At 44.9% G+C, this 24,994-nt stretch overlaps 1 protein-coding gene across 1 annotated transcript in view; it reads left to right on the top strand.

Moving 5' to 3' along the window:
• LOC126161363 (uncharacterized) overlaps positions 1-24,994 on the top strand; it is a 249,699-nt gene that overhangs the window by 25,703 nt on the left and 199,002 nt on the right. The window contains exons 2-4 of the mRNA XM_049917133.1: positions 5,065-5,553; positions 20,592-20,677; positions 20,813-21,033. Of these exons, the coding sequence (XP_049773090.1) occupies positions 5,083-5,553; positions 20,592-20,677; positions 20,813-21,033 (778 nt within the window). The 5' untranslated portion in view covers positions 5,065-5,082. The remainder of the gene's footprint in view (positions 1-5,064; positions 5,554-20,591; positions 20,678-20,812; positions 21,034-24,994) is intronic.

Consider the following 24,994-nt stretch of genomic DNA (forward strand, 5'->3'; position numbering starts at 1 on the left):
GTGTTATAGTCGGGGCACGATCGATGGAACACAGAATGTCCGAGGTAGCGATGAATTGGAGTTTTTCCCGTACGACCATTTCACGAGTGTACCGTGAATATGAGGAATCCGATAAAACATCAAATCTCCGACATTGCTGCGGCCGGAAAAAGATCCTGCAAGAACGGGAACAACGACGACTGAAGAGAATCGTTCTGTGTGACGGAAGTGCAACTCTTCGGAAAATTTCTGTAGATTTCGATGCTGGGCCATCAACAAGTGTCAGCCTGCGAACCATTCAACGAAACATCATCGATATGGGCTTTCGGAGCCGAAGGCACACTATTGTACCCTTGATGGCTGCACGACAGAAAGCTTTCCGCCTCGCCTTGGCCCGTCAGCATCGACATTGGACTGTTGATGACTGGAAACATGTTGCCTGGTCAAACGAGTGTCGTTTCAAATTGCATCGAACGAATGGAAGTGTACGGGTATGGAGGCAACTTCATGAATCCATGGACACTGCATGCCAGCAGGAGACTGTTCAAGCTGGTGGAGGCTCTGTAATGGTGCGGCGCGTGTGCAGTTGGATTGATATGGGACCCCCGGTACATCTAGATACGACTCTGACAGGTAACACTTACGTAAGCATCCTGTTTGATCACCTGTATCCATTCATGTCCATTGTGCATTACGACGGACTTCGGCAATTCCAGGAGGACAATGCGACAGCCCACACGTCCAGATTGGCTCCAGGAACACTCTTCTGAGTTTAAAAACTTCCGCTGGCCACCGAACTCCCCAGGCATGAACATTATTCAGTATATCTGGGATGCTTTGCATCGTGCTGTTCAGAAGAGATCTCCACCCCCTCGTTCGCTTACTGGTTTATGGAGAGCTCTGCACGATTCATGGCGTCAATTCCCTCGATCACTGCTTCAGACATTAGTCGAGTCCATGCCACGTCGTGTTGCGACACTCCTGCGTGCTCGAGCGAGCCCCACACGATATTAGGTAGGTGTACCAGTTTCTTTGGCTCTTCAGTGTATGTTAACCAACCGTTACTTCAAGGGTAGCATTAGACAAAAACAGAATAAGTCATTTACCACAAAAAGAATCCTTCATATTACCCTTGCTCCTGTACTGTATACCACTGACATGCCAAATACTACTAGCAGAAAGTCTTGCTACGCTGGTGACCTTACCACATACAATCCAGCACACTCGCGGAAGTAGAAAATATATTGTTTGCAGACTAGGAAAATCTCAACACATGTTACCATGCATGGAGGCCCCAACCAAATGCACCCAAGAGAGAAGTCAGCGCATTCCACTTAAACAACAGATTCGCAAACCAACAGCTTTATGTTAATTTCTATCAACAGAGGATTAGGCACAATTTCCAGCCTAAATACATTGGTGTCACACTCGATCGGTCGTTAACACATAAACACCTGAAAAACACTGGCCGAAAGCTAAAGACTTGAAATGACATCATAAATTAACTGGCTGGCACAACCTGGGGCGTTGAAGCTTCCACTCTACGGACTGCAGGTCTAATGCGGCGCCCCAGTATGGCAACACAGTGCTCATACAAGCAAACGAGACATCCATCTAAATGATTCAATGAGAATTATTATGAGTACACTAAAATGCGCACCGATCCCTTGGTTGCACACCTCAGTAACATTCCACCACTTAAATTGCGACGCCAAGAAGCAACCGATCGAGAATGGGGAAAGCTGCATCATCCCGACTAACCCAAGGCTTTCAGATTCACACAGTCTTAAATGACTTTCCTCCAGATGACCGCTTGATACCACGCACTCCACTGTGGCATAATGAAAAAAGAAACAAGAAGTTTGACCCTAAAGAAGAGTAGTACAGGAGATGGAATGCTGCAACAATAACATATCAAGCCATTCAATACCCATCTGCTATCCTATCAGGCTTTGATCCAAAGAGAAGTGAGTGGACACGATTGAATAGGATGAGAACCGGTCATGCGAGAGTACCCAGGACTATTCAGTGCTTTTATTAATGCTGCTTCCTCTGCTATCAACTGGCTCCATTCAACAGACGTAGAGCTCTGACTAAACGTATATGTTTTAATTAACAGTCCTAATTTTATAATTTAAATGTCCTCTTTTTATTATTATTCAATTATTAACTTAAAGAAATTGAACAAATTAGCTTTGTACCTAAATCCTTAAATGTATAATTGTAAACTGTATGTATTTTTCAATATTTGCTGTTGTCACCATACGATAAATAAATAAGAGTGGATACCTATCTGAACGTGTTGTATGGTTTGTAACTCTCAAGGAGTCTTAGATCTCGATGGTGCTAACTGCGAATCTTTGTGATCACTTTGGTGCGCCATTCTCCGTTCGGTGTTCATGGTGCAAGTAATGGTTTGTTCTGAACATTTCTTGAATCCCGACGATGTCCGTATTGTGAACTGTAATACATAAATCCCACAGAAGGATAGGCTCTGCACCTCTGGGATACTCATTTTCTGTCGAGCTCCTGATGCACGTGGTTCGTCGTTAGTAGCTAATATTTTTCCTGTCATAATTGTTAACACAACACTTTCAAATGAGCTTTACAAAAGACTGAACTTTCGACCTCGGACTCAATTGGTCCGTTGTGAGTGGCGACAGTTGGTCTTTTTACAGGAACCACGTTTCATGCTCCATCGGACAGATGGCCATTGACTTGTACGGCGTGAAAGGTCTGAAAGTAAACACTCTGAAACCAGGAGGGAGCGTTATGGTCTGGGAAAGGTTTTCGTGGCATTCCGTGCGTGATCTCGTCATTCTGGAAGACACAACGGATCAGCACATTTATGCAACTGTCCTTGGGAACCATCTCCACCTCGACATGCTATCTGATTCTCCTCGCCACGATGGAATCTAGCAGCAGGACAATGGAACGTCTCACACAGCTCGCGGGGTGTGTGCGTGATTCGAATAGCGCCAGGATGAAGTTACCGTACGGCCATCACACTCGCCGGATTTAAACCCAAGCGAGAATCTGTGGGACCACCTCGATCAGGCTGGCTGTCCCACGGATGCTGAACCGAGAAACCTTGCGCAGCTTGCCACAGCACTGGAGTCGGCATGGCTCCAGGTCCCAGTAAGTACCTTTGAGAACGTCTGTTCCTGCATGTCTCGCAGCGGTCCGCCCTGGAAAAGGACTTCCGATAGGTGGTCACTTTAATATGACTGAATAGTGTATATGTAGTGTAACTGATTAGTTCTACAAATGATCAACAATTTATAAGCAGTGAAAATTTAAAAAAAAACGAAGGGCGTTCAGAAAGGAATGCAACAATTTTTTTTCTGGCAAGCAGGTTGGCTTAATCCAGGTTTCCAATACCCACTCTTTTGGCTACAAAATACTATTTTGTAACATAATCTCCGTTCATTGCGGTAGCCTTACGACACCTTCCTGGGAGAGCCTATATGCTCGCATGCTACCACTACTGGTCGACGACGGAGCCAACGCCTTGCTGCTTCAATAACCGCCTCATCATCCACGAACTGCTTCCCGCGGAGTGCTTCCTTCATTGGGTCAAACATATGGGAGTCGGAAGGTGTGATATCGCGGTTGTAGGGGCTTGTGAGCTCCTCTCGGGGCGCGGACTTGTGTGAGACCTTGCATTGTCAGTGCGCTTGCATTTTTGTGATGATAACACGCTAAAGTCAATCCTTCAATTTCCGTAGGGCAGCACAGTACACTACAGAACTGATTGTTGCACCATGATGGAAGTCGTCAAACAGAATAACTCCTTCAGAGTCCCAGAAGACCGTCGTCGTGACTTCATCGGCTGAGGGTCAGTTTTGACTTTCTCTTCGCAGGAAAGGTGGTGTGGCGTCACTCAATGTACTGCCGTTTTGTTTCCGGTTCGAGGTGATGAACCCATAAACTTGTCACGGTTATCCTCATAATGGGCAAGTGATTCATCACAGATGGTCCTTCGTTCCTCTTTATCGTCCTCTGTAAGACGGTGAGGAACCCAGCGGGTACACACCTTTGAGTACTCCAGTTGATGGAAGAGTGTGTCACCACTGTCAAGAGAGACGCCCAGTTGAGCAGCGAGGAGTTTGATTGTGATCCGTCGATCACCTGGAAAGAGAGTGTCCGCACGTTCCAACACTGCAAGAGTCAAGGCAGTGTGCGGCCGGCTGGCACACGGAAGACAGGACACGTTTGCGCGACCTTGTTGCGATGATGACAGACACATCGCCCAACGACTCGTCGTGCTTTTGTTCACCGTCAGATCTCCGTAGACCTGCAGGCGCATATCAATACCTCCGATGTTCTGATTTTCCACCAAAAGAAGTTCACTAAAAGCTCTCTGCTTTTGGAAGTCACCTCCATTACAGACGCCAGTTTGAAGGCTACGTATAGCGCCGCGGTGTATTGGATCTTCATGGAAATACAGTGGCTGAAGATGGTACATGTCGTGGTGCCCCACAACAAATTCAGCATTGTCTGAACCGAAGTTGACCGAGAAAAGAAATGTGTGTTGTATTACTTATGGAACGTCACTCGCATTTATCTATAAATGACAGTAGTAACTGTTCCCGAAAGAACAGTAAGCGTTGATAATTAAATGGACGGCCTAGCTGGAAACAGGCGTTGATGTACTTCATTGGGGACTTGTTGAAAATGTGCGCCCCAACCATGTAAGCAGGAGAACCCGGTTTCGAGTCCCGGTTGGGGCACACATTTTCAACATGTCCCCAATGACGTACATCAACGCCTATTTGCAGCTAGGGTGTCCATTTAATTATCATTTCACTCGCATTTGTCATAATAACTAAACAAATTTTTTGATAAAAGTTAACACAGGCCTTTCGTAGAAAAAATTTAAATGATCATACTTCATCTAAATCAAAGCAGAACCTTCGTTTTTGAGGAGTTGAAAATCAGATATAACGAAAATATCGATTGCTCACGTCTGATACATGGACACCATCGATGTCGCTATGACGATTTATCGAAGCCGGTATAACATTTCTCAGAAACTTTTGCCATCTCTGGACAGAAAACATTAAGGAACGCCTTTCTTGGCAGGCTACTGGCAGAGCTGCGATGCTGCGGCCCTTGCTCCTGCTGCCGCTGCTGCTGTCAGTGATAAAGGACGCGGCGGGGCTGCGGTCTGCGGACGCCTGCCGCCCGACGTGCTCGCAGGTCCTTCCGCGGTTGCCGGAGGTGCGTCGCTGGTGCTCGGCCGCTTTCCGCCAGCCAGCCCCGGAAACGGTGCTGGCGTGCGGCGCGGCCTTCAGCGAGGAGCAGCCGCCGAGCGAGCACGACGCCATGCTGGTCGCCACGTCGCCCGACTACGAGGCCCTCTCGGGCCGCAACACCAGCTGGACCGTGTGCAACGCCGACCGCATCAGCTACCGCATCCTCAGCGACGCGTACTTCGGCGCCGTCTGGGAGGCGTCTGCAAATCCCTGCCGGGAGCGGTACGCCGTGTGGCTCGTCACACACAACGCCCCGCCCTGCTGGCGCCACAACGCGTCGGAAAGTCTCAGCGACCGGACGATCAATCAAGAGACAGTAAGTATTCCCGGAAGGATCTCCGCGAAATAACCTTTGACAGGTAGGCCAGACTAAAGTTCTATGTACTGACTTGGGAGAAAATCCTAAGAAATTCTGGTCTTATGTCAAAGCGGTAGGTGGATCAGAACAAAATGTCCAGACACTCTGTGACCAAAATGGTACTGAAACAGAGGATGACGGACTAAAGGCCGAAATACTAAATGTTTTTCCAAAGCTGTTTCACAGAGGAAGACTGCACTGTAGTTCCTCCTCTAGATTTTCGCACAGATGACAAAATGGTAGATATCGAAATAGACGACAGAGGGATAGAGAAACAATTAAAATCGCTGAAAAGAGGAAAGGCCGCTGGACCTGATGGAATACCAGTTCGATTTTACACGGAGTACGCGAAGGAACTTGCCCCCCCTTCTTGCAGCGGTGTCCCGTAGGTCTCTAGAAGAGCGTAGCGTTCCAGAAGATTGAAAAAAAAAAAAAAAACACGTCATCCCCGTTTTCAAGAAGGGACGTCGAACAGATGTGCAGAACTATAGACCTATATCTCTAACGTCGATCAGTTGTAGAATTTTGGAACACATATTATGTTCTAGTATAATGATTTTTCTGGAGACTATAAATCTACTCTGTAGGAATCAGCATGTGTTTCGAAAAAGACGATCGTGTGAAACCCAGCTCGTGCTATTCGTCCACGAGACTCAGAGGGCCATAGACACGGGTTCACAGGTAGATAACGTGTTTCTTGACTTCCGCAAGGCGTTCGGTACAGTTCCCCACAGTCGTTTAATGAAGAAAGTAAGAGCATATGGACTATCAGACCAATTGTGTGATTTGATTGAAGAGTTCCTAGATAACAGAACGCAGCATGTCATTCTCAATGGAGAGAAGTCTTCCGAAGTAAGAGTGATTTCGGGTGTGCCGCACGGGAGTGTCGTAGGACCATTGATATTCACAATATACACTCCTGGAAATGGAAAAAAGAACACATTGACACCGGTGTGTCAGACCCACCATACTTGCTCCGGACACTGCGAGAGGGCTGTACAAGCAATGATCACACGCACGGCACAGCGGACACACCAGGAACCGCGGTGTTGGCCGTCGCAGCATTTGTGCACCGCCGCCGTCAGTGTCAGCCAGTTTGCCGTGGCATACGGAGCTCCATCGCAGTCTTTAACACTGGTAGCATGCCGCGACAGCGGACTTTGAGCGAGGGCGTATAGTGGGCATGCGGGAGGCCGGGTGGACGTACCGCCGAATTGCTCAACACGTGGGGCGTGAGGTCTCCACAGTACATCGATGTTGTCGCCAGTGGTCGGCGGAAGGTGCACGTGACCGTTGACCTGGGACCGGACCGCAGCGACGCACGGATGCACGCCAAGACCGTAGGATCCTACGCAGTGCCGTAGGGGACCGCACCGCCACTTCCCAGCAAATTAGGGACACTGTTGCTCCTGGGGTATCGGCGAGGACCATTCGCAACCGTCTCCATGAAGCTGGGCTACGGTCGCGCACACCGTTAGGCCGTCTTCCGCTCACGCCCCAACATCGTGCAGCCCGCCTCCAGTGGTGTCGCGACAGGCGTGAATGGAGGGACGAATGGAGACGTGTCGTCTTCAGCGATGAGAGTCGCTTCTGCCTTGGTGCCAATGATGGTCGTATGCGTGTTTGGCGCCGTGCAGGTGAGCGCCACAATCAGGACTGCATACGACCGAGGCACACAGGGCCAACACCCGGCATCATGGTGTGGGGAGCGATCTCCTACACTGGCCGTACACCACTGGTGATCGTCGAGGGGACACTGAATAGTGCACGGTACATCCAAACCGTCATCGAACCTATCGTTCTACCATTCCTAGACCGGCAAGGGAACTTGCTGTTCCAACAGGACAATGCACGTCCGCATGTATCCCGTGCTACCCAACGTGCTCTAGAAGGTGTAAGTCAACTACCCTGGCCAGCAAGATCTGCGGATCTGTCCCCCATTGAGCATGTTTGGGACTGGATGAAGCGTCGTCTCACGCGGTCTGCACGTCCAGCACGAACGCTGGTCCAACTGAGGCGCCAGGTGGAAATGGCATGGCAAGCCGTTCCACAGGACTACATCCAGCATCTCTACGATCGTCTCCATGGGAGAATAGCAGCCTGCATTGCTGCGAAAGGTGGATATACACTGTACTAGTGCCGACATTGTGCATGCTCTGTTGCCTGTGTCTATGTGCCTGTGGTTCTGTCAGTGTGATCATGTGATGTATCTGACCCCAGGAATGTGTCAATAAAGTTTCCCCTTCCTGGGACAATGAATTCACGGTGTTCTTATTTCAATTTCCAGGAGTGTATATACATAAATGACCTTGTGGATGACATCGGAAGTTCACTGAGGCTTTTTGCGGATGATGCTGTGGTATATGGAGAGGTTGTAACAATGGAAAATTGTACTGAAATGCAGGAGGATCTGCAGCGAATTGACGCATGGTGCGGGGAATGGCAATTGTATCTCAATGTAGACAAGTGTAATGTGCTGCGAATACATAGAAAGAAAGATCCCTTATCATTTAGCTATAATATAGGAGGTCAGCAACTGGAAGCAGTTAATTCCATAAATTTTCTGGGAGTACGCATTAGGAGTGATTTAAAATGGAATGATCATATAAAATTGATCGTCGGTAAAACAGATGCCAGACTGAGGTACATTGGAAGAATCCTAAGGAAATGCAATCCGAAAATAAAGGAAGTAGGTTACAGTACACTTGTTCGCCCACTGCTTGAATACTGCTCAGCAGTGTGGGAACCGTACCAGATATGTTTGATAGAAGAGAGAGACAAGATCCAACGGAGAGCAGCGCGCTTCGTTACAGGATCATTTAGTAATCGCGAAAGCGTTACGGAGATGATAGATAAACTCCAGTGTAAGACTCTGCAGGAGAGACGCTCAGTAGCTCGGTATGGGCTTTTGTAGAAATTTCGAGAACATACCTTCACCGAAGAGTCAAGCAGTATATTGCTCCCTCCTACGTATATCTCGCGAAGAGGCCATGAGGATAAAATCAGAGAGATTAGAGCCCACACAGAGGCATACCGACTGATATGTTGGCAAATGTGCCAACACCTTGTAGATAGAGGAGGCCGAAATGCACGCTATAATCTAACGCAGACGGGCGTGAGGTCTGGAACAGGATACGTTATGAATTCTATAAAGAAAAGTACGTAGCTGCGGTTATACTTAACTTTAATCCATCATTTGTATACAGCATTCTTGATGATACAAGTGAGACTCTCTATAGAAATGGTTAATGGCGCCTTGCTAGGTCGTAGCCATGGACTTAGCTGAAGGCTATTCTAACTATCTCTCGGCAAATGAGAGAAAGGCTTCGTCAGTGTAGTCGCTAGCAAAGTCGTCGTACAACTGGGGCGAGTGCTAGTACGTCTCTCTAGACGTGCTGTGTGGTGGCGCTCGGTCTGCAATTACTGACAGTGGCGACACGCGGGTCCGACATGTACTAATGGACCGCGGCCGATTTAAAGCTACCACCTAGCAAGTGTGGTGTCTGGTGGTGACACCACACCGACAATCATTCTTTCCACAAACAATACGAGACTGGAATAGAAGGGAGAACCCATAGAGGTACTCAAGGTACCCTCCGCTGAGTATGGATGTAGATGTAGATTTTGGCTTGCGGGACTTCGTTGCGCCAGCATTTTTACTTTATTCCTTTTTTACATTCTTCTCCCCTTTGGAAGTAGCTGTCACGTCACCGCTCTTCGGGAGGACGACGGTTCAATCCCGTCTCCGGCCATCCTGATTTAGGTTTTCCGTGATTTCCCTAAATCGCTTCAGGCAAATGCCGGGATGGTTCCTTTGAAAGGGCACGGCCGATTTCCTTCCCCATCCTTCCCTTACCCGAGCTTGCGCTCCGTCTCTAATGACCTCGTTGTCGACGGGACGTTAAACACTAATCTCCTCCTCCTTCTCACCGCTCTTCTATATTTCTTTAAATACACTGAAGAGCCAAAGAAACTGGTACACCTGCTTAATGTCGTGTATTACCCCCGCAAGACGACGTGCCATGGACTCGACTAATGTCCGAAGTACTGCTGGAAGGAACTGACAGTCTACAAGCCCCAACATGAAATGTTGTAAACTTCGCCATGCAGTTAGAGGGGTTTAGTAATAAGACTCAGCAGCAATAACGTATTCTATTTGGAGATTTCATCTCAGATAATTCTGATCGAGGGCATCTAGAATTAATTATGTCCAGGTCTGGTTTGACCCCACAGTAATAGAAGAACTTTTTGCAGCAGAAATCGATAATTTATTACCAACTCTTCATTTGACGAAACATATGGGAACACCATAAATCACTTGTTAATTTTATTATTTATGTCTTTCACTTCTTTAAAAGTTATGCCATATCGTAGGTATTAAAAATGGGATAACTGTTCTATTATTGTTTTATTGCTGATTACTTAACCCTTACGGGTATTTTCAAAAAAGGGCATTGTTTTTGTTGTCGATATCTTCAGATTTCAATTCAGGCTTATATTGTCCAATCTATTTATCGCTATTTGTAATGTGTCCTCATTGTCCTGTATGACTTCCTGGTCGTCTGCAAAAAGCATCATATTTAGATATTCTCGCGTCACCACTCTTATACCTTAAGATATTCCCTCCTTTGTATGTTCCCTGACCAAGTCGTCGATGTACATGTTGAACAGTGTTGGTGACATAGTACAGCCTTGCCTTACGTCCTGGTTTATCTGTGTTTTTGTTGTCAGCTCTTGGCCAGTACCTATTCTTATTTTTTTGTCATCATATTTACCTTCGCACATTTTTATACTTTTGTCATGCGCCTTTCCCATTATTGACCAGAAGTTTTTCTTTGGATGCTGTCAAATGTTTGTTAATAGTCAACAAATGCTAGGAGAGTTTCCAAATTGAATTCTCGTCTTTTTTGTATAATTTTTTCAGAGGGTAAACGCCGTCGGCACTGGATCTTCCGTTAACGAAGCCCGTTTGCCGTTGCCATTGAATCCGAGATGTTTCCAAGCCCTTCACTAATTATTTTGCTGTAGATTTTATAAACATCGTTCAAGAGACTGATTCTCTTGTAATTATTTGTGTTACTCCCGTCTCCGTTTTCAAATAGTGAAATAGTTTTAACGATTCTCCATTCTTTTGATATTTCACCTGTAAGGCAACACATGCTATTGAGATGGAGCGTTCTGAATTCTAAAAAATACCTTAACAGATCTGAGTTAATTTCATATAATTCAGGAATGTTTTTACCTTTTGCCTGTTTTAATTATGTCAGATCTATTAGATATATCAGTTCCTCCGCGTTTTCTTCCGGTGGATCTTTTGAGTCCAGATTATATCATTATTTCTTGTAATGACTTATCCAGTCTTCTGCAGGGATGATATTTATATTTACAGCATCTTCCTGCCTTTCAACTGCCTGATCAGTCTGTATGCTATTTCCTGTCTACCTTGACTGTCGCGTTCGACTCTATTCATAAGTGTATCCCATGAACATCATTTCTGATTTTATTATATTTTTCTTTAGCTTCCTCAGTCGCTTCTGCAAAAATTCCCTATGTGCTTTTTTCTTTTAGGTGGCTTCTTCTGTCTATTCTTCCCAATGTTAACTCTCCTCTTTCGATCGTTTCGAGTTATTCACCTACTACTTCTTTAGCGACCTTTAGTATGATATTTTTAATGTTTGATTACTGATATTTGTTTTATGGGCATCATTCTATCCCTTGGGCCACGGCCTTATGCGTAGAAAACAAACAACAGTAATTATGCAAATACCGGCCGCGAAAATCCGCATTCTACGCCTTTCAATATTGTCCGTGCTTCAGTTGTATTATCACCTGACGGCATTTTGGATACGCTTAGTTAGCCGGCCGTGGGGGCCGAGCGGTTCTAGGCGATAGAGTCTGGAACCGCGGGATCGCTACGGTCGCAGGTTCGAATTCTGCCTCGGGCATGGATGTGTGTGATGTCCTTAGGTTAGTTAGGTTTAAGTAGTTTTTAGTTCTAGGGGACTGATGACCTCAGAAGATAAGTCCCATAGTGCTCAGAGCCATTTGAACCATTTTTTTGATACGCTTGGTTAACCTGTTCTAATAAAGATCGTACTTAAAGCACAAGTTTTTCGCTGCAGTACTTATTTATTTTTTTTTCCTCCCCATGAACCATAGACCTTGCCGTTGGTGGGGAGGCTTGCGTGCCTCAGCGATACAGATAGACGTACCGTAGGTGCAACCACAATGGAGGGGTATCTGTTGAGAGGCCAGACAAACGTGTGGTTCCTGAAGAGGGGCAGCAGCCTTTTCAGTAGTTGCAAGGGCAACAGTCTGGATGATTGACTGAACTGGCCTTGTAACAATAACCAAAACGGCCTTGCTGTGCTGGTACTGCGAACGGCTGAAAGCAAGGGGAAACTACGGCCGTAATTTTTCCTGAGGGCATGCAGCTTTACTGTATGATTAAATGATGATGGCGTCCTCTTGGGTAAAATATTCCGGAGGTAAAATAGTCCCCCATTCGGATCTCCGGGCGGGGACTACTTAAGAGGATGTCGTTATCAGGAGAAAGAAAACTGGCGTTCTACGGATCGGAGCGTGGAATGTCAGATCCCTTAATCGGGCAGGTAGGTTAGAAAATTTAAAAAGGGAAATGGATAGGTTAAAGTTAGATATAGTGGGAATTAGTGAAGTTCGGTGGCAGGAGGAACAAGACTTTTGGTCAGGTGAATACAGGGTTATAAATACAAAATCAAATAGGGGTAATGCAGGAGTACGTTTAATAATGAATAGGAAAATAGGAATGCGGGTAAGCTACTACAAACAGCATAGTGAACGCATTATTGTGGCCAAGATAGACACGAAGCCCACACCTAGTACAGTAGTACAAGTTTATATGCCAACTAGCTCTGCAGATGACGAAGAAATTGAAGAAATGTATGATGAAATAAAAGAAATTATTCAGATAGTGAAGGGAGACGAAAATTTGGGTGACTGGAATTCGAGTGTAGGAAAAGGGAGAGAAGGAAACGTAGTAGGTGAATATGGATTGGGGGTAAGAAATGAAAGAGGAAGCCGCCTGATCGAATTTTGCACAGAGCACAACTTAATCATAGCTAACACTTGGTTTAAGAATCATGATAGAAGGTTGTATACATGGAAGAGCCCTGGAGATACTAAAAGGTATCAGATAGATTATATAATGGTAAGACAGAGATTTAGGAACCAGGTTTTAAATTGTAAGACATTTCCAGGGGCAGATGTGGACTCTGACCACAATCTATTGGTTATGACCTGTAGATTAAAACTGAAGGAACTGCAAAAAGGTGGGAATTTAAGGAGATGGGACCTGGATAAACTGAAAGAACCAGAGGTTGTACAGAGTTTCAGGGAGAGCATTAGGGAACAATTGACAGGAATGGGGGAAAGAAATACAGTAGAAGAAGAATGGGTAGCTTTGAGGGATGAAGTAGTGAAGGCAGCAGAGGATCAAGTAGGTAAAAAGACGAGGGCTAGTAGAAATCCTTGGGTAACAGAAGAAATATTGAATTTAATTGATGAAAGGAGAAAATATAAAAATGCAGTAAATGAAGCAGGCAAAAAAGAATACAAACGACTCAAAAATGAGATCGACAGGAAGTGCAAAATGGCTAAGCAGGGATGGCTCGAGGACAAATGTAAGGATGTAGAGGCTTATCTCACTAGGGTAAGATAGATACTGCCTACAGGAAAATTAAAGAGACCTTTGGAGATAAGAGAACCACTTGTATGAACATCAAGAGCTCAGATGGAAACCCAGTTCTAAGCAAAGAAGGGAAAGCAGAAAGGTGGAAGGAGTATATAGAGGGTCTATACAAGGGCGATGCACTTGAGGTCAATATTATGGAAATGGAAGAGGATGTAGATGAAGATGAAATGGGAGATACGATACTGCGTGAAGAGTTTGACAGAGCACTGAAAGACCTGAGTCGAAATAAGGCCCCCGGAGTAGACAACATTCCATTGGAACTACTGACGGCCTTGGGAGAGCCAGTCCTGACAAAACTCTACCATCTGGTGAGCAAAATGTATGAAACAGGAGAAATACCCTCAGACTTCAAGAAGAATATAATAATTCCAATCCCAAAGAAAGCAGGTGTTGACAGATGTGAAAATTACCGAACAATCAGCTTAATAAGCCACAGCTGCAAAGTACTAACACGAATTCTTTACAGACGAATGGAAAAACTAGTAGAAGCCGACCTCGGGGAAGATCAGTTTGGATTCCGTAGAAATACTGGAGCACGTGAGGCAATACTGACCTTACGACTTATCTTAGAAGAAAGATTAAGGAAAGGCAAACCTACGTTTCTAGCATTTGTAGACTTAGAGAAAGCTTTTGACAATGTTGGCTGGAATACTCTCTTTCAAATTCTAAAGGTGGCAGGTGTAAAATACAGGGAGCGCAAGGCTATATACAATTTGTACAGAAACCAGATGGCAGTTATAAGAGTCGAGGGACATGAAAGGGAAGCAGTGGTTGGGAAGGGAGTAAGACAGTGTTGTAGCCTCTCCCCGATGTTATTCAATCTGTATATTAAGCAAGCAGTAAAGGAAACAAAAGAAAAATTTGGAGTAGGTATTAAAATCCATGGAGAAGAAATAAAAACTTTGAGGTTCGCCGATGACATTGTAATTCTGTCAGAGACAGCAAGGGACTTGGAAGAGCAGTTGAACGGAATGGATGGTGTCTTGAAGGGAGGATATAAGGTGAACATCAACAAAAGCAAAACAAGGATAATGGAATGTAGTCGAATTAAGTCGGGTGATGCTGAGGGAATTAGATTAGGAAATGAGACACTTGAAGTAGTAAAGGAGTTTTGCTATTTGGGGAGCAAAATAACTGATGATGGTCGAAGTAGAGAGGATATAAAATGTAGACTGGCAATGGCAAGGAAAGCGTTTCTGAAGAAGAGAAATTTGTTAACATCGAGTATAGATTTAAGTGTCAGGAAGTCACTTCTGAAAGTATTTGTATGGAGTGTAGCCATGTATGGAAGTGAAACATGGACGATAAATAGTTTGGACAAGAAGAGAATAGAAGCTTTTGAAATGTGGTGCTACAGAAGAATGCTGAAGATTAGATGGGTAGATCACATAACTAATGAGGAAGTATTGAATAGGATTGGGGAGAAGAGAAGTTTGTGGCACAACTTGACCAGAAGAAGGGATCGGTTGGTAGGACATGTTCTGAGGCATGAAGGGATCACCAATTTAGTATTGGAGGGCAGCGTAGAAGGCAAAAATCATAGAGGGAGACCAAGAGATGAATACACTAAGCGGATTCAGAAGGATGTAGGATGTAGGTTGCAGTAGGTACTGGGAGATGAAGCAGCTTGCACAGGATAGAGTAGCATGGAGAGCTGCATCAAACCAGTCTCAGGACTGAAGACCACAACAACAACAACTTATTTATTTGTAATGATACAAGTTACATGACGAGCTCGTTTCGACATTTTGCCATGATCAAATGTACCGGTATCTTTGAAGATGGTTTAATAGGTTTTTACGTGTATGCTAGTCTGTGTATACCTATGACACCTTATGATTACGTCTTAGCTGGTATGAGGTGGTCCATATGCCATCTGGAAGCGTAAATATCGGTTGACTTTTTGTTATGATATTACCACGTTATTTATATGTTTTCTTTTTATTAGCACGATCTTGTGAAGTTATTTTTGACAGCTTTTTTGACAGCTTCGGTTCCAGTGATGCCATATGTTTACAATGGAATTTCTGTTTGCGGAAAGTTAGCGATTACGTTTAATTTTTTTGCAGATAGTATTTTGTGGTTTTTATGTACCTGATAAGTATTACATTATTTTGCGTTTATTGCGATATTCCTTTACAATGTACATAAAATTTTCTAGGTTTTATATGTTTAAATACTGTTTGTTTATTGTTGATGTCTTCAGGGTATCTTTCTCTATGAGTGTAAATTTCTATTTCATCCAGATTGTCCACTGCATCTTATTTAGGTACTTAGTACTGAATTTTTAGGGTATTTTCAACATTTCCTGCTTTATGTTGTTTGCTCTTGAAACGCAAGTGAAATGTCGATAGGTTGCTTCCGCACGTCGTTGATAATCTGCATTTACACTCACAAGCCAAAACATTATGATCACCTATTACGACGTTGGATGCCGCCTTGTGGCGTTTCGGGCACGTGACGCGTCAACAGAAGTTTGTAAGCGGGATAACACGGACGGGGAATCACCCTAGCGAAGATATGGGCTGCAAAGGGAAAATTCATTGAGATAAGCGACTTTGACAAAGAGCAGATTATTATTACGCAGAGCCTGTGAACGAGTGTCTCGAAAACAGTGAAGCTGGTCGAATATTGACGTGCTACATGTAGGAAAGTGGTAGAAGAACAGTGAAACTACCACTAGGTGGAAAATATTTGGGCATCGACGACTCTTCACGAAACGTGGGAGAAGTATTATGCTGTGGAAGACATTCTCCTGCCCTTTCATAGGACCTGTGGTAGTAACCGAAGACACACTGGCAATGCGAATCACGTGCAGCGTTTCATGCTTGGTGTCTTCCCAGACGGTTATGTCATCTTTCAGCAGTATAATTGTCCGTGCCTCGGTGCCATAACAGTGCAACAATGGTTTCTGAAGCATTATAGTGAACTCCTGTGATGTCTCGGCGGGCAAGCTCGGCTGATGTAAATCCTACGGAACACATTTGGGTCGCTGTCGGGTGCCATCACCGCGTACGCAAATCAGCGGCCCGTTATTTACGCGAATTACTTGACCTGTGCGTCGACATCTAATGCCATATACCTCCACAAACCTACTAACAAAATGTCGGATCCGTGATACGCAGAATCAGGGATGTATTCCATTCTAAAGACGGACAAACAAGCTATTAAGCAGGTGGTCATAATGTTTTGGTTCCGCAGTGTGTGATATTAATGGTAATACACGTTGTTTGACAATTATAGGTACAAGCAGAAGGGACAAGACGAGTACAATGAAACAAGAAAATAATCCCAATAAACAAAGGGCCGGATATCAATGGTTTTTCCGACACAACGTGTTACAACTGAGCACATGGGTACCTTACAACAGACTGAATGATATTCCAAGCAGTTTTGCGCGTTGCAGCCGGATGACGGAGATATCTTGCCACCATATTTCGGCTGACAATCATTCAGTCATCTTCAGCTGAGTGTTATAGACTGGGGGTTGCTAGTGCACGTTCTAAAGTTTATACAAGAAAGCGGCGCTGAGACGCTTGCTCACAGGCAGCCGCTATGTGAGCGCACTTCTTCGGGTTTAGCGCTCTCTTAGAAGAATATTGCTCCATCTGGGTTGCACAGGCGGCTGCGTATAGGTGAGACAGTATGTACGTCATCTGTCGGGAAGCGGGTTCGCGGAGTTAAACTTCAGACGCCAAATTAATAAAATTTATTGTCTCTAGTCGTGTCATTAGACATAAAATATTTTCTCTGTGAAGATACTAAAGAAGTCACCGAACTCTTGCCTTCTCCCTTAGCAAGCCACCATCACCACTGTGGCCACACTACAAAGGTGCCATCAACTTATCGCCAGAAGACTTTTGGTTTAAGTTCTACTGAACCATGTGCCCTCATTTCTGGATGTCTTGGCCAGTTGGAAAGTGGACAGGTCACTGGGCCATTCCGTTTACCGTAAGAGCACATATACCGACCTGCGTCTTCAGTCGTCTGCTGTCACCATTCTTCACAAACTATGGGCGTCCTCCGAACATTGGTGCACCAGGCACTTGTGTGTGACAGAGCCAGCCCTGAAAAAGAGTTGGATCGTCTACAATCTGTGTTCAAAGTTAATGGGTACTATCCACATCATATCAATATAGCTCTAAGGAATATTTAATCGAAATTAGGCAGAATCCCATGGAAACATTATGTCACAGTAATCCTTCGGTCACTTACAAGGATTTGCGCTCGTCTCGGTTCCGTAATGGACGAACTGGCATTGCGGAAGGCTGGAACCTACAGAATATCTTATCAAGGGGCAAAGTATAATTGCATACGTCCTCAATTTTCTTTTCCGTTCTTCTGTACATTACTCTTTTTAGCAACTTGAATGCTTTAGCTGTTAAATTGACTGTGCGATAGTTCTCACGCTTACCAACCCTTGCTGTTTTCATAATTGTGTGGAGCATGGATGATGTTTTTCCGAAAGTCTGATGGTAGGTTTATCACCAGTCTTATAGACTCTACACATCAGTGTGAATAGTATTTTTGTTGCCACTTCCCCCAGTCATTTTGGAAATGGCGATGGATTGTTACCTGTCCATTCTGCATTATTTGATCTGGAGCCTTCAGAAGCTCCTTTAACCTTTTAATGCCCAACAGCATTCTCTATAGTACCAAAAACTATTATTTCACCATAACCTCTTATTATAGCCTCTTTTCATTATCTCATGTGCAAATCTCTTTAAACATTTTCCAATCCAAATTTAATGTGACATATTCATCACACTGGGAAACTGGCAGTACAAAATGCTGGATGGCAGCACATGCTGTTAAAATTTGAATGTAATTACATTTATAGGTTGTAGTTGCAAAATTTCCTTTATTCTCCTTTTTATGGAAAAGGCTGTGTTGCAAAATGAATATATTAATACCAGCTTACTTTTAAATGCATTTATTTACAAGTGACCTTATATACCTCAGTTCTGCACGATCAGGTTGTTATATGCTATAAAACAGCAACTAATTCGTTACATTATGCAAAATTTTTAATTCCTTTTCACAATAAAATAGAAGAACAACAGAAATTATTAGCCAACTCAATCTGCCATTTGTTATGTGTGAAATCTTCTGAAATAATGTCTACCTTCATTGAACCACAAAAATACCTCACATTTTTCAAACCCTCATACGGTACTATCTTGGTACAGATGTTGTATCGTCCTCTTGCTTCCTTCCATATAAGTCAATGATCATACTTATCCTTTGGGCAGTCTAAAACTTACAGAACTGTTGTGGCAGCTCTGTTCCCATTTCGACATGCCATCTATACTTGGGTGTCTTCGCTTTGATTTTTCATTCCCTATCAATAATAGTCTACCTGCAATATCTGTTTGCAATGTGCGCAGTGGAAAGTGTCATTCTTGAAGAAACTTGCAGTCCTTACGGTATTTAAGCCAACTGTCGACTACCACAAATGTCTCGGGGAATCAACTGGACATTGGCCTGTGAAGTCCTTACTCGTCCAACACTCGCTTTGACTTTCCCACACGCCGATTTGTGGCTGAAAATAAGACCTATACTCATTCGAGATGGAACTACCGTTCCCTCTAATAAACTTCACGGCTGCATGGCATTTCACATACCATTGCTCTCAGAAGGAATCCCCCAATATACGTACGTCACTTTTACATACGGCATAGTTTCACCTTATGTAATGAGTCACCCACGATGCCACGTCTTACAGACAGTACCTCACAGTCTGGCCGAATTCTCCCTCTTTCTGCTCTCAATGCCAGGTATGGTATTCCGGTTACCGTGCCTTTAATATTGGTGAACGACATGTGAACAGTTGAAATGGTTCTTCATTTCCTCTGAGAAAGTGGTTTGCATTCTGACTTACATCGTTTTAAACTGCTTTTGGGGCAGGGACAGGGTAGTTGGGATTGGTTTGTCTCCTGCCACATTCTAGGCCTGGGTATTTCGCCCCCCCCCCATCTTCTCTCTCTTCAGTTATGTTACTTTTCGATGCGCTTATCCCTTTTTTGTGCTGCACCCTATTTTACTTCTGATGAAGGCAAGACTTTAAGAGTTCCTAAAGCGCGACATAAGAACATCTGAATAGGTTTTGGTGCGTACTACCTTTAGCACTTTGATTATAAAGGATCGGGGGGGGGGGGAGGGGGGGGAGACGGTTATGGGAAGGGCGCCCCTCCATCCGCTCCGACTGTCCAATGATAGCATCATGTCTTCGAATGTAAAGATTTAATTCACGATGTCCATGTCCAGAGATTTATGATGCTACACGGCAAGTTAGTTTATTTGGATAGATTCGTATGGGGCCTGAAGATGGCATAAAGAAATGCCGAAACTGGTGCCCTTCACAATAAAATAAAGTAATATCTTAAAGTACACGGCTGTTGGTGAATTTTATTGACATTGACAATTACTTAACAAACCGACGTCTCCTGGCCATGATTGAACAACAGATATTATTTTACAGTTGACGGTCCTACTGATGTTCATTACGTTATTAGCCTTCTACTACTAGGAATCTCCCCAATGGAAGGTATTATGCCGTTACTTAGTCTTGAATTGGTTTGTCTAGGCAGGGGAGGAGGCAGGGTGGAGATCAAATGTGGGTGAAGTGGCTCTCTTCCCCAGATGAGCCCTGGAGGGGTTCTCGTCTATTCTCTGACCTGCATACCAGCTCGACCTACGTACTTTTACCTCTAAATCATTTTTCTTCTCTGGTACTATATTGCTTTCAGCATCTTGATGTTACCACTCCTACGTACTATCATATTTCCATTTTCTGGCTGATGTCATTAGCTGCAGAAGGACTATCTCTTGAACGCTGGATTGATGCTAACCAACCAACCGGAAACCTACTCAATACTCCCTCCGTTCCGACTGTTTGTGTAATTCCAAATGGCAATACGTCAAACGAGTTACTGGTAGGTGACGACCTAGTACCGTACGTCTAATGGTTGTCACGTTAGAAGGCTCTATGTCACACAGAGTTACAGACCAAACCAGATCATAAAATATTCTCAGAATTTACTTGCTTCAGAATGCAACCCGAGTGCTATTCTTCGTGTTCGTAATTTGATAGAGATGACAAAATTCTTGGATCCTAACAAACTTGATATGAGACGGTAAACTCATATGAGGTACCTGTATTGTTCACAGAATACAAAATTCCGAACACGTTGGCTCTATTCTCGTCGTATAAAAACTTTCTAAAACTGTCTCCAATAAAGTTCTGTCTTTTCTTTCTGTGCAGGCTATGTCGTTGAAGCAGAATCGCACATATCAATGTAGACACTGCAGCTTCACCAGCCACACCGAGTCAGACTTCTCAGGAGAAAAGTAAGCATTATTTTTGTAAATTAAGACTGTAGCTCAACGATAAAGTTATTAGCAACTCTTACATAATTTTTAAAGGTCTTATGTGTGCTATTTATTTTTTATTATTCTTAATTCTTTTTCCTTTTGTCATTGCAGTTACACATACGTAATAACCAATGACGGAATCCCCACGCTGTTTCGCTACTTGTCTTGCAATGAAAATAGTCGTCAACCCTACCCAACATTAAGAGTCGTGGACAGCTTTATGTTCACTTGCGAAGGCTGTCGCCGGTGGATTGATTTTGCCGAAGAAAACCCTTACGAGTTCAGAGGTTGCAAGACAGAAACAGAAGATGCATCTACACCGACAGCTGTAGGTGAGTATTAAAACATTTCCTGAAAAATTGATCTTCCATTGAATAGACTAGGTCCGTACGTTCCTTCCACAGTTGTTTCAAATCGGCACTGTGGGACTTAACACATGAAGTCATAAGTTCAAAATGGTTCAAATGGCTGTGAGCACTATGGGACTTAACATCTGAGGTCATCAGTCCCCTAGAACTTAGAACTACTTAAACCTAACTAACCTAAGGACATCACACACATCCATGCCCGAGGCAGGATTCGAACCTGCGACCGTAGCGGTCGCGCGGTTTCGGACTGAAACGCCAGAACCGCTCGGCCACACCGGCCGGCTCCACAGTTGATAGTAGCACTGGTTAATCCTTGAGTCCTCAAAGCACAGACGTAGTTTGCACAGTTGTTAATAAATTTGATTCGATCAGGGTTTAGCGGAGCTCAAATTCCAATCTGAAACTCCACACTAGAGCTTGACGTGGTTTCCTTACAGCGCTTCAAACAAATACTGAGATCACAGTTGCTCGCCATCCTCGACTAACGGTAAGAGGCCTGCCACAAATGACTGGAATATCGACAAGACGTTACATCCTTCCTACTCAAAGCATTGAGATAGATATGTATGATAAAGTCTTCTGGTTTCAACAAGTGTATTAATGTTATTATTTATAGCGCTGTCTCTCCACAAACACTGGCTATTTTTAATTAAAGTGAAGCTACTCACAGAGTTCCAGTGTGGGCTGTATTGTATGGTTATACGTCAATGCGGAACAGATTTATAGCGGAAAAAAATGAGTTCCAATTTTGGGCATCAGGTGCAAATGTGACTGAATGTGACTGCTTGTATGATCGTATGATGTCCACACTGTCATTTAACAAGCCGTAACGTGAGTTACGAGAAGAGAGACCGTGTGCTGTAAGTGAAATTGTTTCACGTGAACGGCACCAATTACAGCACTTCACTGATACAGTATCGCCAACTGAAAGGTCTAAGAAGAGGACAGATGTCATTAAATGGTTTATAGAAGATTATAACTAAATTTGAAACCACAGATGAGCTGGGTGTGACTCGTGGAAGGCGTAGGCGCCCTATCCCGATGGAAATCATTGCTGTTGTTGTAACTCATCATGCTTGTGTCCCTGGTAGTGTTAGTACTTCCGTTCACTGTCGTGAGAATTGTCCTCCCATGATCAAAAGTGTGGAAAGTTTTGCGGTCTGTGTTACACTGGTACCCGTACATGATGCAGATGGTGCAGCAACTGAAAGCTCATGATCTGCAACAATCTTCCGAATTTCCTCCTCGGTTTCTGGCACTGGTTGAAGTTGGTGACATGTGGCCGGGCAATAACGTGTGTAGTTACGAGGCACATTGTACACTAACGGGTGCAGTGAATACACAGAACTGCTGAATTTGTGGTACTGTTGAGTCGTGTGTACTGCACGAAAAGCCATTGCACTCGCCGTATGTGACTGTTTGGCGGTGGGTTCACAAGCACCTTTGCTCTCAGTCCGTTATTCTTCGAAGGGCCTGTCAGATGTACCGTGATGCGCACATGTTACCGACACCACCTCGTACAGCATGTGATTCAGGATTTCGATGATAGCAACTCTGTGAAAAGCATTGTTTTCATGCAAAACGGGTAATAAGAAAATCAGCATTCTGCCTTTCTGACTTGCTTGAACTTAACCCCCACGTCGCATTCCTAATAAATTACGTATGGAAACTTTTTATACGTCTTTCTTGCAGTCACAGAGTTAAATTTGCACCTGGTGGCCAAAACTGGAAGTATTTTTTTCCACCTTAAACCGGCTCCGCATTGACGCCTTGGCATATCTACGAAGTTCAGCTGCCATATGATAATTAGAGCAGACACTGGAACTGCTTGAGTAGCTGCACTTCAATTATAACCACCCAGTAGCTAAATCTACCCTTGGAATTCGCTGAAAAACAAGCTGTAGGTATGTACCTTCCTGTTCTATATACCGGTACAAGCGAAAGATCCCATTATACACCCATTAAACATTTATTAGTGGAAATGGAGAGAATAAGCGAAAAATGACAACGTATCTGACAAAAGAAGTTATTATTATTCTTCTATCGTAATATAACATTGCGTTTTGGGTCCAGACCCCACGTACGGCCGGAGAGGAGCTTGAGGAGACTGAGTCAGGAGTGTGCCTTGGCTTGGATTGTCCAGAGGTGGGGAGTCCAGGAGAGGCGATCGTCGAGGGTGACGCCAAGGTACTTAAGGGTGGGAGTGAGGGCGACAGGACGGCCATAGATGGTGAGATATAAATCGAGGAGGCGGAAGGAAGGGGTGGTTTTGCCTACAATGATTGCCTGGGTTTTGGAGGGATTGACCTTGAGCAACCACTGGTTGTACCAAGCGGTGAACCGGTCAAGATGGGATTGGAGAAGGTGTTGGGAGCACTGCAGGGTGGGGGCAAGGGCAAGGAAGGCGGTGTCATCGGCAAACTGGAGAAGGTGGACGTGGGGTGACGGCGGCGGCATGTCCGTCGTGTACAAAAGGTACAGAAGGGGGGAGAGGATGGAGCCTTGGGGCACACCGGCGGAGGGGAAAAAGGTGTTGGAATCTGTGTTATGGATGGTGACATAGGAAGGACGGCGAGAGAGAAAGTAGCCGATCAGATGGACATAGTTAATGGGAAGGGCGAAGGTTTGGAGCTTGAAGAGGAGACCGGAATGCCATACGCGGTCATAAGCACGTTCGAGGTTTAGGGAGAGGAATATTGCGGAGCGATGGGAATTTAGCTGGTCGGAAAGGAGATGAGTGAGGTGAAGGAGAAGGTCGTCGGAAGAGAAGGACGACCGAAAGCCACACTGGGTAACGGGAAGGAGGCGGTGCTGCCGGAGATGCTGGTGGATGCATCGGGTGAGGATAGATTCCAGGACCTTGCTGAAGACCGAGGTAAGGCCGATGGGATGGTAGGAGGAGACGGCGGACGGCGGTTTGCCAGGTTTAAGAAACATGAGTATACGGGAGGTTTTCCACAGGTTGGGGTAGTAACCAGTGGACAGGACTACATTGTAGAGCCTGGCCAGGGTGGAGAGGAAAGAGACAGGAGCCTCACAAAGGTGACGGTAGGTGACACGATCGTGACCAGGAGCGGTGTTGCGTTTCGTGCGGAGTGTAGCAATGAGATCATGTGTAGTGATAGGGGCACTGAGTTCCGTGTGTGCAATGTTATCCACGTACTGGAAACCAGGAGCCAGGGGAGGGACAGAGGTGTCAGTTCGATCGCGGATATCCGGGAAGAGGGAGTAATCAAACTGGGGATCATCAGGGATGGAAAACACATAGGACATGTAGGAGGCAAAGTGATTGGCCTTACTAAGGGCGTCAAGGAAGGGGTGATCATCATGGAGAAGAGGATAGTAGGGGGAGGGCTTAGTTCCGGGCGGCGACGGAGGGCTGACCAGAACTTGGACAAGTTGATAGGTAGGGTAGCATTTAAACGGGTGCAACTACATGTCGTCGTTTTTTTTTTTACTTTATTGTTATTTTAATACTTGTACAAATCAGGTAGGCTGGCAGCGACACACTACGCCGCTCTTCAGCCATAGTGTTTACAATAGTATAAGAACGGAGAATGATAATGAACATAGTGATGGGCAAAAGAGAGAGGTCACAGAGACACAAATACACGGAGTCGTTCACATGTGATGATAACAACACTGAAAACACGTTGGCATGGCGCACAGAACACTGATGAATCCGACGGCACAAGTGAACGTAGTAGTGGGACGGCGGACACCAAAAACACTAAACGACGTCACACACACGAGACACAGAAGGCGATGATCTCCGGCGCGCGAATGTTCACTATGTGTGTGCGAGTCCGGGGACCTGCCAAGAGAGGAGGAGGAGGAAGGGGAGTGGGAGAGCGAGAGGGGAGAGCAGGGATGCCATGGGCAGGGGAGATAGGGGGAAGGGAGGAAGGGGGAGGGGAAGCCCAGG

This window comes from Schistocerca cancellata, chromosome 2, assembly GCF_023864275.1.
Source record: "Schistocerca cancellata isolate TAMUIC-IGC-003103 chromosome 2, iqSchCanc2.1, whole genome shotgun sequence".
In the NCBI taxonomy this organism is placed as follows: domain Eukaryota; kingdom Metazoa; phylum Arthropoda; class Insecta; order Orthoptera; family Acrididae; genus Schistocerca; species Schistocerca cancellata.